At 41.5% G+C, this 16,820-nt stretch overlaps 1 protein-coding gene across 2 annotated transcripts; it reads right to left on the bottom strand.

The window, feature by feature from the left end:
* Nucleotides 1–1,480: 1,480 nt before the first annotated feature.
* On the bottom strand, nucleotides 1,481–12,921 carry Dmp1 (dentin matrix acidic phosphoprotein 1). 2 transcript variants are annotated; one of them, XM_076926320.1, is made up of 6 exons: nucleotides 12,803–12,921; nucleotides 8,398–8,472; nucleotides 7,895–7,942; nucleotides 5,789–5,821; nucleotides 5,573–5,617; nucleotides 1,481–3,913 (listed from the first exon to the last, which is right to left on the bottom strand). In XM_076926320.1, exons 2-6 carry the CDS (start codon nucleotides 8,449–8,451, stop codon nucleotides 2,591–2,593), a joined length of 1,503 nt encoding a protein of 500 aa, XP_076782435.1. In that variant the 5' UTR covers nucleotides 8,452–8,472; nucleotides 12,803–12,921; the 3' UTR covers nucleotides 1,481–2,590. The 2 variants fall into 2 exon arrangements, with proteins under 2 accessions (XP_076782435.1, XP_076782436.1); XM_076926321.1 differs by lacking the exon at nucleotides 5,573–5,617.
* Nucleotides 12,922–16,820: the final 3,899 nt, after the last annotated feature.

Genomic DNA, 16,820 nt, shown 5'->3' on the forward strand with positions numbered 1-16,820 from the left:
ACAAAGTTCACATGAGATCACCTGAGTATGTGATGGACTGTTTGTGGGGGGCAAACCCCTCCTGAGGAAGCAGAGTGAACGTCAGAAGACAAACAGCATCAGGCCAACCCACACCACCTCTCTATTTCTGCTTTTCTGTGCACCCCTTCCTGGTTTTGTTCTGACCACTTTTAGAGTTCTTTCTTTTTGTATATCCAGGTTTCCAGGAAGGAAGGTCCAAATTAGACCTGATAGCATCATCACGTTCAGGGAAAGCCTTGCCACTGGCTTCCTAGAGGCTGCAAGCCACTATAGACAGGCTCCCTGTTTATCAGACACACATCCTGTCCAGTCACTTAGGATCAGATGGCATATTTGAGTAGTAAGAACAAGTCTATGCCTTGGGCACCTAAGAGACCCCCAGGTCGGACAGTTATCTTTGAAGGAGCTGTGAGTCTGCAGGAATCCAGTAATTACTACAAAGAGCCCAGAACCCAGACAGACACGCATGCGGGGCTATAGCAGTGTAACTCCAGGTCCTGCTCTAGACCTCCTAAATTAGCATCTCAAAGGGAAGGATTAGAGAATATGTATGCATGTTTAAATGTACACACACACAAATGTATATATATGTATATATGCATATACATATTATATATTTATATTTATATTTATATTTATATTTATATTTATATTTATATTTATATTTATATTTATATTTATATATATACACATATTTTCAAGGGAACACTTTGACCTTGTGAAGGAAAGATAAAGGGGATCAGACCAAAGTCTGTATTCTCTAACAGTAGGGATAGGTAGGGATACTTAGTAGGGAAACTCACGTGTGCTGTAGTGGGCTTCTGAAGATAAAACACTCTGGTAAGACAGAAGTGCGGAGGTGAAATAGTTTCCCTCAGAAACACAAAGCTGAAGGGTTTTTGTTTTCCCATACCTTCTAGGGTATGCAGATGAGCCTCTGACAGAATATTAAGAACGAATACCAATTTCAAACATCACAAGGTTTTCATGAGGTCTCATCAAAGCTAAGAATTTACTCCAGTCTCTCCTCCTTGTCTATAACAGATATATTTAGTGAACTACCACAATCACATAAATTTCCTTTTTAGTTATGTGGGTGGTAGTGTGTGCATGTACATGTAACGCACTTGGAGCCGAGAGGCTCAGGAATGCCCTGGACATGGAGTTACTGGCAGCTGTGAGCCACCAAAAGTGGGTGCTGGAGACCAAATTCCGGTTCCTCGTGTGAGCAGAATGAGCTCTTAGGCAGTAAACCATCTCTCCAGCCTTCTTCAAAATACGATTTTATAATACTACTACCTTAACTACAAATAAATTTTTCATGAAGTAATTTAAGAAGAATACTTTTATCCTAGTAAGTAAAAACACAAAGTAGCTGGGAAAGTTTTAAAGAAAGAAATGTCTACCTTGAATAAATCTTAATAATCAAAGGCACAGTAATAAATAAGCACACAGTTCCTCTGGGAATTATTATCTTTATTACAAAACAAATATTTTTCATGAGGTAACACTTCAATGGCATTTGACCAAAAAAAACAACAACAATAAAGAAAAGATAAAGAAACAACAACAAAACAGTTGAGTCCTATGTGCAGAATTTTGCTATGTGCAACACATGGAGAGGACTCAGGGATAGTGTTTGCACTGCACATAAATAATCTGAAAAAATAAAGCTATACATCTTTTTAAAATTATTTTTTCTCCCATCTCCTCACCAAGTTTTTCTCCTCATCATCATCATCGAGGCCATGTTTACAGAAGGCCCACAAAAGCACTCAATAGGGTAAACTAATTGGGAAAAAAATGTTATCTAAGATTGTGCCATCATTTGAGAATGCCTTTACATGCTAAATATTTACTAGCATAAGATTTAGTACTGTTTATCTCAAGAATAAATAGAATTATATTGTCTTCAATGGAGAAATCCTATGTAACCCTCCAACTCCAGACTTTGCTACTGTGGAGCCTCTGATTCTCCAAAGGGAAGCTGGTCACTCCCTGCCCTTCTCCCATTCCCTGCCATACACACCTCAGCCTTGGCAGGGGCTTGATGTGGTAATTTCTTATCCTCCAGGAGCCAAATCAATGTGGCCCAAACTCACCGCTACTGGGGCTCCTTCTTTGCATCCTTTAATGTGTTAATTTTGAGTGTCTCCTCAGAACAAGCTCCTCAGGAGCAAGACTGAGCCTGAAGCACCACCACCCCCTTCCCCGCCCCAGTAACTGTCAGGTTGGTGAACCAGTGCCTCTGTGAAGCTGCCACGCTCATTACTCCTGTGTTCTACTCTCACTGTGTGGGCTCTGACATCATCCCCATACTTAAGCCTTTAAGGAGGGGGAGACACTCTGGAAGAGTGTCATGTCCAACAATTCCTCACAGGGAATGAAAACAAAAACAAAACACAACCAACCAAGCAAAAACCAAACCAAAACAACAACAACAACAAAAAAAAAACCCACCCTTGGTTTTCCTTCTGACCAAAACAATAAATTATAGTTCTAGTGAACACTCTACTCTGGGTCCCCCGAGACTCCGTCCTGTGAGAGCCATTTCTTAGACAAGCTAATGTTAGTAGCCATCCTGACAATCGTTGTCATCTTGATCCCCGATAGGCTTGTTGTGATAAGCATCAACTATTAGTTTCCTACTGTCAGCTTCCATGTTTTTGGGGTGGAGGTACTCCTCACTGCTGGAAATGCTTCCTACAGAGTTGCTCTCTTCTTTGGATCGGCTACTGTCCTGAGAGTCACTGTCACCATCCTCCTTAGAACGGCTGTCCTGCTCTGACTGGCTCTCCTGGCTCCTGCTCTCGGTTGATGCGCTCTGAGACTGGAGACCTTCCTGGCTGGAGCTGTCCCCATCCTGGGCCGACTCCTGACTCTCCTCTGAGAGGCTGAGGCCCTCACTGGACTCGCTGTCAGCTTGCTCCTCGGTGGACTGACTTTCGGAGCTGGAGAATGTGTTCAGGCTGCCCTCCTCACTGGACTCACTATCTTCTTGGTCTCCTGCCTGACTTGTGTTATCTGGGTTGTCACCCCTGGACTCACTGGCCATCCCTTCCTGAGACTCGCTGCTGCTTTCCTGGGATGGCCCATCAGCCTCTTCGCTGGACTCACTGCTGGGGTCTTGTCCCTCTGGGCTATCTTCCTGGGACTGGCTCTCGGCTGTGTCCTCCTGAGACTCGCTCCTGCTTTCCTCCTTGGAAGCGGTATCCTCTGTGGAGTCGCTCTGGGTTTCCCTGCTGTTGCTGTCAGCAAGCTCACCTCTGTCATCTTCCTCAGAGATGCGGGACCTTCTGAAGGACTTCCTGCTTGAAAATTCCACAGATTGGCTGTCATCTGAATCCTGAGCGCTCGTGGGCTCGTGGTCCCCTTTAGATTCTTCTGACCTGATACCAGCGCTGCTCATTCTGGCGTGGCCTCGATCGCTCCTGGTGCTCTCGGGGTCATCGCTCTGCATCCCTTCAACATCGAACTCAGAGCCGTCCCCGTGGCTACTGTCGCCCTCGCTGCCACCTCCCACCCGATGTTCCTCACTCTCACTGTCCTGAGTGGAGTCGCCTGCCTCAGGCCGGCTGTCTGCCTCATCCTCGCTGTCACTGGGGGTATCTTGGGCACTGTTTTCTTGAGAGGTGCTGTCTTCAGTGGACTGTGTGGTGTCAGCGGAGTCCTCGTCACTGTCCAGTCTGGAGGGTCCTCCCCACTGTTCTTCTTTGGGCCCTGGGCCATTGTCCTCATCGCCAAAGGTGTCATCTCCACTGTCATCTTCATCATCCTCCTTATCAGTGCCGGTCCCGGTACTCTTAGAGAGACCACCAGCTGGTCTATACTGGCCTCGGTCGGAGCCCAGGTCCTCTTCAGACTCACTGCTGTCCGTGTGGTCACTATTTGCCTGAAGTCAAAGTAAACGTCTGTGGTCAGTGTCCAGGGGCTGAAGCAGAGGGAGCTATCTAGAGATGATGCCAGCATTTTCTGCTTTCTCCCCCCCCTCCCCCGCCCCCATGTTCCTAAAGCTCTACCAGAACTTAAATGAGAAGAAAAAACAGGATGAATTCTCTTGTCTTTGTTTCTTTCTTCCTTTTTTTTTTTTTTTTTTTTTTTTTTTTTTTTTTTTTTTTTTTTTTTTTTTTGAGACAGTGTCTTATCCTATAGCCCAGGCTGACCTTGAACTCACTGTGTAGCCCAGGTTGGACTTGAGTACTGGAATTACAAATTGAGCCATCATACCCAGCTACTTCCTGTTTTGTATGCATGTCCCTCAGGCTGCAACCCACCCTGCCTTGCTAAACATTGTTACACATACATCAAACCATTCATTCTCAGGCAGCGGTTTCTATCCTCGCTTGAGAAAGGAGAGAATGCAGAGTCAATACATCACATTCTCCCCTAAGTGGTCATTTTCCCAAATGCTATGGTCTAAAATTTCTATAACACTCTTTGATGAATGTTTTGTTAATAAGAATAAGCAGGCTAATGACTCCCTGGTCTGGCTCTGTTAGGGTGCAAAGTGAGTCTACACTTCAGAAAGAACCACATTCCTGCATTTTCTGGGGTCCCCACAGGACTGTCTGGGCATAATGATAGGACAGAGCCAGGGAGGTCACTCAGGAATAGAGCCCTCAGGTAACAAGTATGAGGCCCTGGCTTTGATCCTCAACACTCCACACACACAGAGCACACACACACACACAGCACATCACACACACACACACACACACACACACACAGCACATCACACCACACACACACACACCACACACACACACACCACACACACACACACCACATCTCACACACACCACACACACACACACCACACACACACACACCACATCACACCCACACACACAGCACATCACACCACACACACACACACACACACACCACACACACACACACACCACATCTCACACACCACACACACACACACACACACACACACCACACACACACACACCACATCTCACACACACACACACAGCACATCTCACACACACACACACAGCACATCACACCACACACACACACACACCACACACACACACACACCACATCTCACACACACCACACACACACACACACACACACACACACACCACATCTCACACACAAAGATACTTTTAAAGAAAATATATTAGCTTTCTGCCTTTCTTATCCCTTAGGACTACGATAGAACTGCCTTAAAGAGACAGGCACCCCTAAATGCAGCTGTGTTTAGTAAAGTCATTACTTATGTCACTTGGTCAGTGTGTTTGTGTGTATGTGTGTGTGTGTGCGTGTGTTATTTTTCCCCTTGTTTTGTCTTTTTTTTAGAACTAAGAGGGACATTTAGGGACACAGCATCTCAGATGATAAAAATGGAACGAACAGCGCGTTCACATTTGAATTTTCTTCACCTGCTTTTCCTTTTTCATTTTATGGGACTGTTTATCCTGCATAACCAATGGTTAGAAAATATTATATTTAGAACTGTTGCCAGGTAATTTAATCTCCCATCCTTTCCCTCCAGGTCCTAAGCAGCCGGAGAAGCTGAGGAAGCATGTCTAATTACCTGTCCCTGTGGGCTAACTTTACTCTCTTCTGATGACTCACTGTTCTGAAAGGGAAAAGAACAATGTTTGTCTTCCTTCCTGCAGATCCCAAGGAAAAATGTGATATGCATCATTTGTTCAACACTTATAGTTACTACTTTAAGAGTGGTGAAGGGGAAAAGAATATTAAAGTCACCTCATGAGGCATTTTTAACAAAAATAAATACGATACTTACCGTGGGTGGTGGTGGTGACTGAGCCAAACTGCCCTGTGTAGGAGAAAAGAAAGAAAGTTATTCTTTGGGGGTAGGTTATGTCACTGCAAAAATGTAGAAGAACTTCAGGTGATTTTTAAGTTTGAGGGAGAGGTATCATGCGCTCATGATAAAACAGGTAAAATCTAAGGTCAAATAAGTAATAATCTGAAATATGATGAAATAAACATAGAAGATTACTATAGTTCTGACATTTTACCTAATATATATTACATATATACATATGTACATATATATGTACTCTCTGAAGTTGGCTGCTCCTACAACCAAAAGAAAATATAGTACAGACTCAGAATCCAGAGCTAAGTCTCACTGATTGCTTTCCAGTTTTGACCTTTAAAACAGCCGTTTTGGTGTTAGCAACGACAGTCCTATGTCCATGAAACCCTTAAGGCTCCGGTGCTCTGGAACGGCTGCTTGTATATGGAAGGGTGGGCATCTCACTTCCCCTGACTGTCAGTTCCTTATTCACACACTCAGAAAAGTACCATACACTGTGTAATGGTCCGAGGTGACTGTGAGAGTGGATTCAGCCAATGGCATGTGACTATCATTGGTATTGTTCAGTGTGATGTAAATCAACGAAATACTCCACTCTTGAGTACAAAATTCAAGAATAGCAAAGTTGAATGGAGAAAGGAATTAAACCCTTTGTGGTGTCAGCGGAGGATACTGACATCAAAGGCAGACGTGAAATGTAGCCACCACAATCATAGTTGTGATCTCTTTCACTTTCCTTTGTCCCATGATAAGCATAGTTGTGTGTGTTCACACTCACTGAGCAGATTCTGCCCTGTCCTCCTACCCCACCATCTCCACTCCTCTTCTTACATGGAAATGTCCTTTGTGACATGCTCAATGCACTAAGTAGAAAAGGGAACCGTTGCTACTGGCAAGTCTTTTACTTGACTCTCAATGGTGCTAGCCTGGGGTATCTCAGAGAAAGGAACTGCAGCCGTTCATCTTTGCTCCAAGATACAGCAAGCAGGCACAATGGAAACCTACTCCAGCGAGCCGTCACTTGGAACTAACAGTCAGAAGAGAAGAAACATTGATGTTTTTTCTTATGACATGATAGACTTGAGAGCAAGATGTGTCTCTAAATCTCTGTTTAAATGAGAGAGATCTACGGTGAATGCTTTTAAATTAGCCAACCAAAGGACAAAAGTTCACAATATATCCTGCAAGGTCTATTGTCACCTAAGGGAGGGCAGGACCCAATTCCAGGCTTCTGACTTTGTTTGGTAAGTACCAAGAGAAATGGGTCCACACTACACCGTATGGATAAGCAAACAGGAAACAAGACTGTGAACATGCATTCTGGCTTAGTGCTTAACCTTGACCTCTATCTCCAGTCTTAAGAATTGAAGGTTGCCTGGCCCTGGCTCCCCTCTGGGAAGAATCTATTACACTAAGTAAAAATGTAGACATTTCAGCCAGTGTCATAAGTTTGAAATCAGCCCCTAACATATATTAAGCATATAATATACCTGGACAGACTACATTAATCTCTGTGCCTTTATTTCTGTTGAGTAAAGGAATCAAATTTGCCTAATCGATTGTGTTGATAGAAAAATGAGGAACAGGATCCATACAAAATACTCAGACCTGTCTCTGGCAGTGATTCTTGAATGACTGGCAGTCAGTAGCCATAGAGTTCAGCACTCAGTAAATATCACCCTCATGACAAGGACTCCAGCATCTTTTCATATCCTTCTTCCCTCATTACCTGGTCCCCTATTAGGTATCCTTGCCTAGTAGACACCTCTTGTTTACACAGACTTCCAGTTCTGATCACTCAAGGATCATTGTTAGTCATCTCCCTGTACCACAGTACATATACATGACTCTAAGAACAAAACCAGAAAAGGTTTCCTCGTTGAATTACACCGTGTAGGAATTGAAGCATTATTTTCTTCTAGGAATTAATCATCGTTCATGTTACCCACAGCTTTGACATTTATATGCTCTTGAGTTATCACAGTCATGATTTGCCACTGTGCCAACTAGGTTATACTAATCACAGATTAAAATTAGAATATTTCAGAATATCTTATTTCTACCTACCATCCTCTCTTCAGAGCTTTCAGATTCAGTATTTTGGTATCTGGAGACCTAGAAAGCAAAATATACACAGTAAACCCACAGAGAAATTCTGGAGGCAGTACTTATCAACACCCCACATACTGGGGAGCAGTAACAGCTGACTTTTGACCTATAGTGGTCTTACTACAACTCAGCTTTCTGTGTCCATTCTAGAGAATCTGGGCAGTGGACCTGAGGTAGGGTTCAAGAATACGAATTTCCAACAGAGTCCTGATTAATGCTAATTTTGCAACTCAGGGGTAACACTTTTAAGACATCGCTACGAGGAAGAAGAAAACCATAGCTGTGTAAATGGAGGTGAACAGAATAAGAAACAACTTGGCTGTGCTTAAAGAAAAGAGCTTCCTAAACAAGAGACTATTACTCTCATCTTGCTGAAATGTTCAGAGCCACCTGGTCCATAGTCATTAAAGACGATGGTATCTTAGGTATAAAAGGGATATTATCTCTGTCATTATACTTACTGGAAGAGCACAGGACAGCCCCCAGAGGAACATAAGGGTGATGATGGTCTTCATATTGGGATGTGACTCCTCTACCTGTAATGAAAGTCATAGATGTTTCGTGTCATGATACAGTAATCGGAATGCTTTTATTTTTATATTTTTAATGGAAAGAACATAAATGTGTTCATCTGAACATGTGAGTGAAAGAGCAAAGACTACAGACCGCATTTGTAGGATGGAATAGAGTACAGCCATAAAATAGTACAAAGCGCTGATAGATACGTGCGTGTCACAAGGTAAAAGAGCCTTGGCGGCATTATACAGGTTAAAAAGAAGCCGGATATAAAAGACCACAGTTATATAAGTTGTAGACAATGTGAAAGTCAGAAACAGGAAGCAGATCTGTGGTTTTCAGGGCTTGGAGGGACAGCAGGCTGGGAAGTGAGGTGGAGATGCAGATGTCTTTTGTAGGTGACGAAGATGTCTTGGGGGGATTGTGGTAAATGTTGTTCACACCTGTGAGTGTGCAAAAACATGTTCACACCTATAGGTGTGCAAAAAAAAAAACTCTCGCTGAATGCTTCCCATAGGAAAGTGCTGTGTAAATTAACCCTCCTAAAGCTGTTCAAAAAGTCAACGGAAACCTCACTCCTGAGAAATGAAATCTCAGAAAGGAGGCCTACAGGTCTCTCTTCACCAATTCCTAAGACATAAAGAGAAAGGGGTAAAGAAAAGACAACAGACACATTCCCGTATTACAGGGCAACCTAACATTTTATTCTCCTAAAACTAACCCCCAGTGTGTGCACATGGGTGTGTGTTGTGTGTTTGTGTTCAGTCATTTTTTATAGCTATATAATAAAGTCTAGACAAAAATAACTTGGTTTTGCACTTATTTTGTTTTGATCTCTAAGCCACGTGCTGTGACAAGCTTCATATTACAGCCTCAGAAAGCTCTTAATGCCTACTGTGATGCATTCAGTCATGCATTATACGTGATTGTGTTAAATTCTATCAGGTGTCATTCACGGCACCAGAGGACCCAGAGAAGATTAAAGGTTTGGGAAACACTGGTGAGTCACACTGAGAGGAACAGGTCACATCAAGCTGCACTCTTCTGGAAGGTTGCTTCCTTCCAGACTCTGTGAGGCAGTAGCTTCAAAAATAATCCATTCTTTATCTCAACATGGACCTACCCAATGCTGATGTAAGAGCAAAAAAGCTATCAAAGGGTCTGAAGGGAAGTAATTTTGCTGCTGTAGTAAACGCTCGAAGCTGCTCTAACAGGCAGACTTGATTGAACTCCACCTTTTAAGAAATTCTGCAAGTTATTTCAGACTCCATACCCATCAGTTTCTTTGTTTGTATGTGAATGCATGCCAGACATTGAAAATACTTTTAAGCGATAGGTTTACAACACAAACTATCTATTAGTACCACTTGTGAATCTTTCAAAATATCTTCTTTATTGTAATTTGACATAATACAATAAGTAGTTCTCATATTATATTGACTTATTCTTAAATTCTTTCTTTAATATCAACTGGGAAGAACATCTTAAAAGATGTGCTACTATAGTTAAATTAAGTCTAATTCAACAGATGTTGTTCCTTACAATCAAAAGATTTTTTTTTTAAGTTCTTAGATCCATTCTTTTTAAAAGGTTTAAAAAAAATTCCCAGATGCAATTTTCTCAAAATAACTACACATCAGTCGTTTTGGTTTCACAGACAAAAGGAAACTTGTGCAGATTTCCTGCATTTTACAATTTCCTGATTTTACAGTTTGAATTGAGTTATAATTTCATAACTCTATGAAATAATCCAGAAAACACCAATGATTCTTGAGTTCTCTTGCATTTTTTAAATTTCTCTATTATCTGCTAACTGAAAAATGTGGACATAAAATATGCAGTTACTCTAAACCAGTAAAGGTTATGGGTTTGCCACCAGGAAGTATATGGTGTCATTATTCAAGTTTCTAGAGAGTGGAGTGGTGGGCAGAGTAAGGAAGATGCCCTAACTTGCTCAGGCTTCTAGAAATACCATTTATATCCCAACCTAAAACTGTAATTTCCCAAATAGAAGAACCAGGAGACCAAAACAAGACAACCCAATGTCACAAGAGAGCTGATGTCTCCTAGCGAATACAGCCCCATCAAAGAAAATCACACCCTAGAGCCTATGTTAGGTTTTCAATTAGTATTTTTGTTGTGCTGTTGATGTTTTTGTGAAGACTATTTGCAAATAAAAACACCAAACTTTTGTAAACTTCTTAGCTACTCTCAAAGAAAGGTTAGAGGCAGATACCAGCTGAGGAGTCTGAATAGCTAGCAAGCTAACAAGGCAGCCCAGGCCTGCATAACATGAAGCCAGAGCCACAAGCTCTCCTTCCACAACTGCTTACAGAATTCCTACCCTTGATATGTGTATAAGAAAGCGTATAAGTGACGGGACTCAACAGCCATGTCTTGAATCATGTCTGTTCAGAAGCCACTGCCCTAGAGACGTCCAGCCCTTCTGGGTTGTTAACCTGGAGTCGAAATGATCTAAATAGTCAGGATCTGGAAAGGGCCGTGTTTCCAAGAATGTTCAAAATGCTATGTTAAGTAAGAAACTCGTTTTAGCATCTCCGCAGAGCTAAGTTTCACCCGTAAGGTATATATCTTCTTTGATGTAATCTGAAATGAAGGAAGGAGCCAAAGGGAGGAAATCAAAGAGTGAAAAGTCATAGGCTCTGTTTTGTAAACCCTTGAAAAAGAACTTAGATTTATTTTCTTCTTATTGTTAACCTTGAGAATACAAATGAACAATATATTTATTTACTAGTCACTAATAAATAGATAATAAATAAAAATATGCTAGCGACTGTTCTAGGTGCTGAGATACAATACTTACTGTATAAAAATAATAAATAGTAGTAGGTGTTATTTCTACAATCAGCTAATCAGCGCCTGCTTTAATTTCTTCACCATTACTCTTTGAAAATAAAGTGCAATTTAGGCAGAATGCAAACTCTATTAGAATTCAGAGAATTAAATGAACAAATAAAGTTTTCCAGTCTTTCCAGTAACTGTGAGTGTCTCTAGAACAATTGCTACCAACCCATTATTATCCGCCTTCCTCCACAGCAGGATAATCACAAAGTGCCCCAAATACAGGTTGTAGAAACCTGTAAACAGCTGAGACACCCTGGTCCACATCACCATTTGGTGAACAGTAAACAGACTAGAGATTCTCTAGAAAATTCTTTTGTTCACATGTGTTTAATCAACAGGGTTAAATAAGGACAGGCCACAAGAGTGTCAGTCAAACAGAAACCTGAGGAAACCAGGAGTCTTTGCTGTCAAAGAGAACAATGCACTTTCTCCCTGCAGTGTCTTCTGAACATCATAGGACACATGGCCTGACTACTCTCTGTCATGAAGGACGGATACTCCAGCTACTGATGAAGTGAACTAATGTAGAACAAAATCGTGTTTGGTGGGAGTGTGTGAATGTGTGTGTGTGTGTGTGTGTGTCTCCTAACTAATGTGTGTGTGTGTGTGTGTGTGTGTGTGTGTCTCCTACCTAATGTAGGTGTGTATGTCCTACCTAATGAATATGTATGTGTGTGGTGTGTGTGTGTGTGGTATCTGGGGTGTGTGCATGTGGTATGTGTGTGCATCTGTGTGTGTCTCCTACCTAATGAATGTATGTGTATGTATGTATGAATGTGTGTGTGTGGTATGTGTGTGCATGTGTATGTCTCCTACCTAATATATATGTGTGTATATATGTATGTGTGTGTGTGTGTGTGTGTGTGTGTGTGTGTGTAGTGTGTGTATTTAGTGTGTGTGTCCTACCTAAAAGGCAATTCCACTCAGCATTATTGGAATCTATCTGCGTGCAAAGCATTATACTAACATGAATATCCAGCTACCCAAATGCACACTGTCATGACCACCTTTCAGTTGCATACACAGTTCATAGTGGCCACCATATTCTCCAGATGAACTAGGCTGGGTGGCTTTCAGTTACCTGACTGCATTTGAAACACTTGCTACGCTGATTTAGATCTTTTTCCACCTCTAAGAAACCCACGATAAAAGTTGTGTTTTATTAATGAAAACTAAACTCCAAAGGGACTTTCCCATCCGCCTCCTGTTTAGTAAATGTTCCCTTTCAAAGTAATTACACAGAGATCTAAATAAGACATCTCCAGGAAAATACCTGGCTCCTTTGACTTAACATGGCATTTTAATATCAGTGTCATTTGCTACTGTGACAGTGAGCCCGAAAACAAAAATAAGAATCACTTTTACTCAAGCTTAGCTCTCCTCTTCTTCCTCTGGAAATCAATGCCTTGGAACATGTTCATTTTTCATATTTTTAAGCACTAAAGCAAAAGTCATCTTAAGAATTAAATAATGGACAGGCCTTACCCTCTCTGGCTCCCAAGGTCTTTTCCCACAAGGTCAAAAGCTCAGTGAAGTTCTCACAGAGGGATCTCAGAGAAGCCACTCTCCAGCTCCTGCTCAGAAGGTTTGTCTGACAGTGCAGAATTTAAACTCTGCTGCAGCTCCTCAGAGCCAATGAGCCTCAGGCTGGGGTGACTGACATCACAGGTGTCACCGGGACCCCATACACCCACACTTCCTCCAGCTGGCAGAAGTGGGCCTTCTCTAAAAAGCTCCTGTGGTTCTCAAATGACTAGACTAGTTTCCATTAAATTGAAGATCTTCCTAAAGCTTTATTTTGCTTTCTAAATATATGTCTTTCACATCCATGTAGGCTTGTGAGCATTATAAACAATGACCATGTCTCCCGCCTACTAACAGGTCCCAGAAGACCTGGGGATGGGAAAGACGAGTCAGAGATGGGTAGAGACCTTCCTGTTGATGTGTATTTCCAAGTGGTACATGAGGGAAGCTCCTAAAACTCTAGATTTTCCTAAGTTGTTAGTGTTGAGACTATGCTTTTATATTTCTTCTCTTTCTCTTTTAACAGTCCCTACTAAACACCCCTTACCCCATCTATACACAAAGAGTCCAAATTCTTACTGGTCTAAGGAAGTGCCATCCGCACGATTCCATGTAAATAGGAAATGTTAAAGTGCCTCCCTTCAGAAACTTTTACTTTTAACAACAACAAAAATTAATGCTCCGTTATCCCCTGAAACTACTAAGCACATCTTAGTAATTTTTGAAATCAGAACTGGATTAGAGGAATGCTAACTAGGTGGATTGCATCCAAAGAAGGTTTGCCAAGAGTGTCTACTCCATCACCAAAAATGAAATGCAAACACTGTCTGCTAGAATCTTTCTGAGGAGTGTACTGAAGTTGGCTGCGGGTTTTGGAAGTGGGTTTGGCACGTGTTCAGGAGCATCCTCAAGTAACAATCGCATACCGCTAAATAAACGCTGAAATGATATAATATACAGCACCAGGCTTTCATTTCCCCGAGGGTAAGGATGCTTGTTTTGTTAAGTGAAGTACACACAATACCGCAATGCCCCTAATGCCAGGGACAACCCTTGGGTCATCATAAGTCCTCAGTAAATATATTTTTGTATGAATGAATGGATTGAGGTGTACAATTACCTTGACTGAAATGCTTGCATGACTCACCTACTTTTTTAGATACAACAGCCTGGAAAACATTTTGAAATATGTAAATTATTAGATTTATACAGGGTGAGCTTAAACTTGGGCAGCAGGGCAGGATATGAAGAGGAGGAGTCTATTTTCATACAAAGTTGGTCAGAAGGCCAATGTTCTAAGCTCTAAATGACATGTGTTCTGTTCTGGTTCTGAATTACACTCCCTGGTGGCTCCACGGCCCTGCCTGAGGTCTATCCTAGATGAACCTTATAATCTCATGTGAGAGTGGATTCTGGGAAGGGTTTGTGAGGAGGACATTGTTTTAGACTCTCCAAATTCCCACACCCAAGCCGAGAACCAGCTCCATAGCAAAGTAAAACTGAGACACCAGCTGAAACCGGGTGTTTTATCATCTATCGCTTCATCAAAACATAATCCAGTACTTTGTAGTTTGTACTTTGTAACTTTAACACAACTATCGGTCACCACCTTCTACAGAGTAGCCTGAAGTCATCTGGAGGTTTGTCTGGGTAGACTCCCAGGGTCCTCCTTCATAGGATGGTTGCCTGGGAGATCAGCCAGGATCACTGCTGGGAAGCTCAGCCAAAGCTCACTGTGTTCTGTCTATGACCTGATCGAATAGTTTGGTATTCTCACCACATGATGGCAGGGCCCTAACAGCTACCCAGAATATCATTTCCTCCACATTCCAGTGGTCACATCAGTCAGAGAGCGACCTCAGATTCACAAGATACAAACTGAGTGAGGACAAAGTGCCTGGAGGCTTGCCTCGCCAGTGAGCAGTGTGTAACACTGCACCATCTGATGGCCATGAGTACAAATAATAGAAAGAAAATGACTAAAATGTATTATGTATTTATACAAAACTGTCAAAGCATGAAAAATAGAAATGTATGATGAAGGCTAAATCCCATAGATGCAATATATAACTGATAAACAATGGGCGTATACTAAAATGACCTGGCTAAAGGGGAAAATACTATGTTTCTATTTTAAAATAAATACATTTTTATAATATATCATAAGTTAGTAACAAATAAACTAACACAACTGTTGTAGTAAATATTTAATTTCAATTGGGGGTTTCTACTCTGCCTTTGATTATTTAGTTCCCAGATAAAAGACACAAACCTGTATATTTATAATAACCCTTCAAAGCACTAGCGCTTGGCAGATATCTACCCCTATAGTATCATGTCTACTTCCCTACCAGTAACCTTGAGATAAGACTATCCATGTTTCATCTGGGCTGCTCTTAAGTCCAATTGGCCAGTCCTCATGGCCATGTTTTCATGATTCACCTACCCCATGGTGTCTTCTCCTCTCTCTACCTTTTTCTCTTCTCTCCTTTTGATCTCCACCTCAGACCCCAAACCCAGGAACCAAAACTCTGCTTATCTTTCTTCAGCCCAGCTATAGGCTGTAGGCACATTTATTCGCCAATCAGAGATAACTTGGGGGGAGGGGGGAAAGCAAGGTAACATAGCATCAGTTGGGTCTACCTCATCCCTGGGGGCAACCAGGGCCAGTATTTAACATTACAATACGTTGGAACAGACCAAGCCTCAACACACAATTAACTATGAAAGCAAGTTAAAATTTGAATTACCTAGAAGTGATGTGGCAAGAGTCAAGAAGAGATCTAAAATAATAAGAAGAAATATTTTGGAAATAAAGACATCTAGAATGAAAGCAAGAAGGGAACATTTATAAAAATCCCTTAAAGGAATAGAAAAAAATAAGAAAATGCTTTACCTTTATAAAAGGTGGGAAAGGGTTTAAAAGACAATAAGACAGACACACGTAAATGGCTAAGTGTACAAAATGCTTCATGTGTGAACATCAGGCCTATGTTTGGATCCTCAACACCTATATACGGACAGATGTGGTACACACCTGTAACCTCAGCACTGGAAGGCAGAGACAGGAGGGTCCTAGGTCTCATTGATCAGTCAGTTTAGCTAAAACCATGAGTTCTGAGTTCATTGAAGAAATTCTTTCAAAATTTAAGGTAGCCACAGTGAAGAGATGGCTTAGGGGGTAACGTCCTTGCTGTGTAAGTACTAGGACTGGAGTTTGGCTTTTTTCTATGTGAATATTTAGAATCCAAATAAAAGCCAAGCATGGTGGTGCTCACTTGTAATTCTAGCACTGAAGAGGGAGCAGAAAGAGGCAGGTTCTAGGAGCTTGCTAGCCAGCCAGTCTAGCTGAAAAGGCAAGATCCTGGAGACCATATCTCACAGATGGAAAGAAAGAAAGAAAGAAAGAGAGAGAGAAGAGAGAGAAAGGAAGGAAGGAAGAAAGGAAGAAAGAAAAGAAGAAAGAAGGAGATAGAAGAAGATACCCAACATCAACTACTTGTACACTCATACACATGTCTATGCACACAGAGACATAAATAAATAAATAAATAAATAAATAAATAAATACTGATAGAGAAAAGTACCCCAAGTCAACCTCTGACCTCCATACAACCATATACAAATGATTACACCTGTGCACATACATGTATATACACATAAACACTCACATGCACACACATGCACATGTGTGTACACACACACAGAGACACAGATAATGACATGTATTGAAAATGGTCACAAAGTATCCAGATTAGACAATAGGAGCCTGAGGGTTTTCATAAGTGACAGTAGATATAATATCAAAAATGAAAGCTCTATAATAGAGGAAATCAATTAAAATATTGTTGAGCTGAAAAGATTTAAAAACCAATATTTAAAAAGCATAAGCATTGGTCTAAAACAACTATCGTGAAGACACATTCTTGGTGAGTGCACATGTGCCCATTAGTGTATGTTCTGGTGAGTATGTGAGGGG

The sequence above is a fragment of the Arvicanthis niloticus genome, chromosome 27 (assembly GCF_011762505.2).
Source record: "Arvicanthis niloticus isolate mArvNil1 chromosome 27, mArvNil1.pat.X, whole genome shotgun sequence".
NCBI classification, from domain to species: domain Eukaryota; kingdom Metazoa; phylum Chordata; class Mammalia; order Rodentia; family Muridae; genus Arvicanthis; species Arvicanthis niloticus.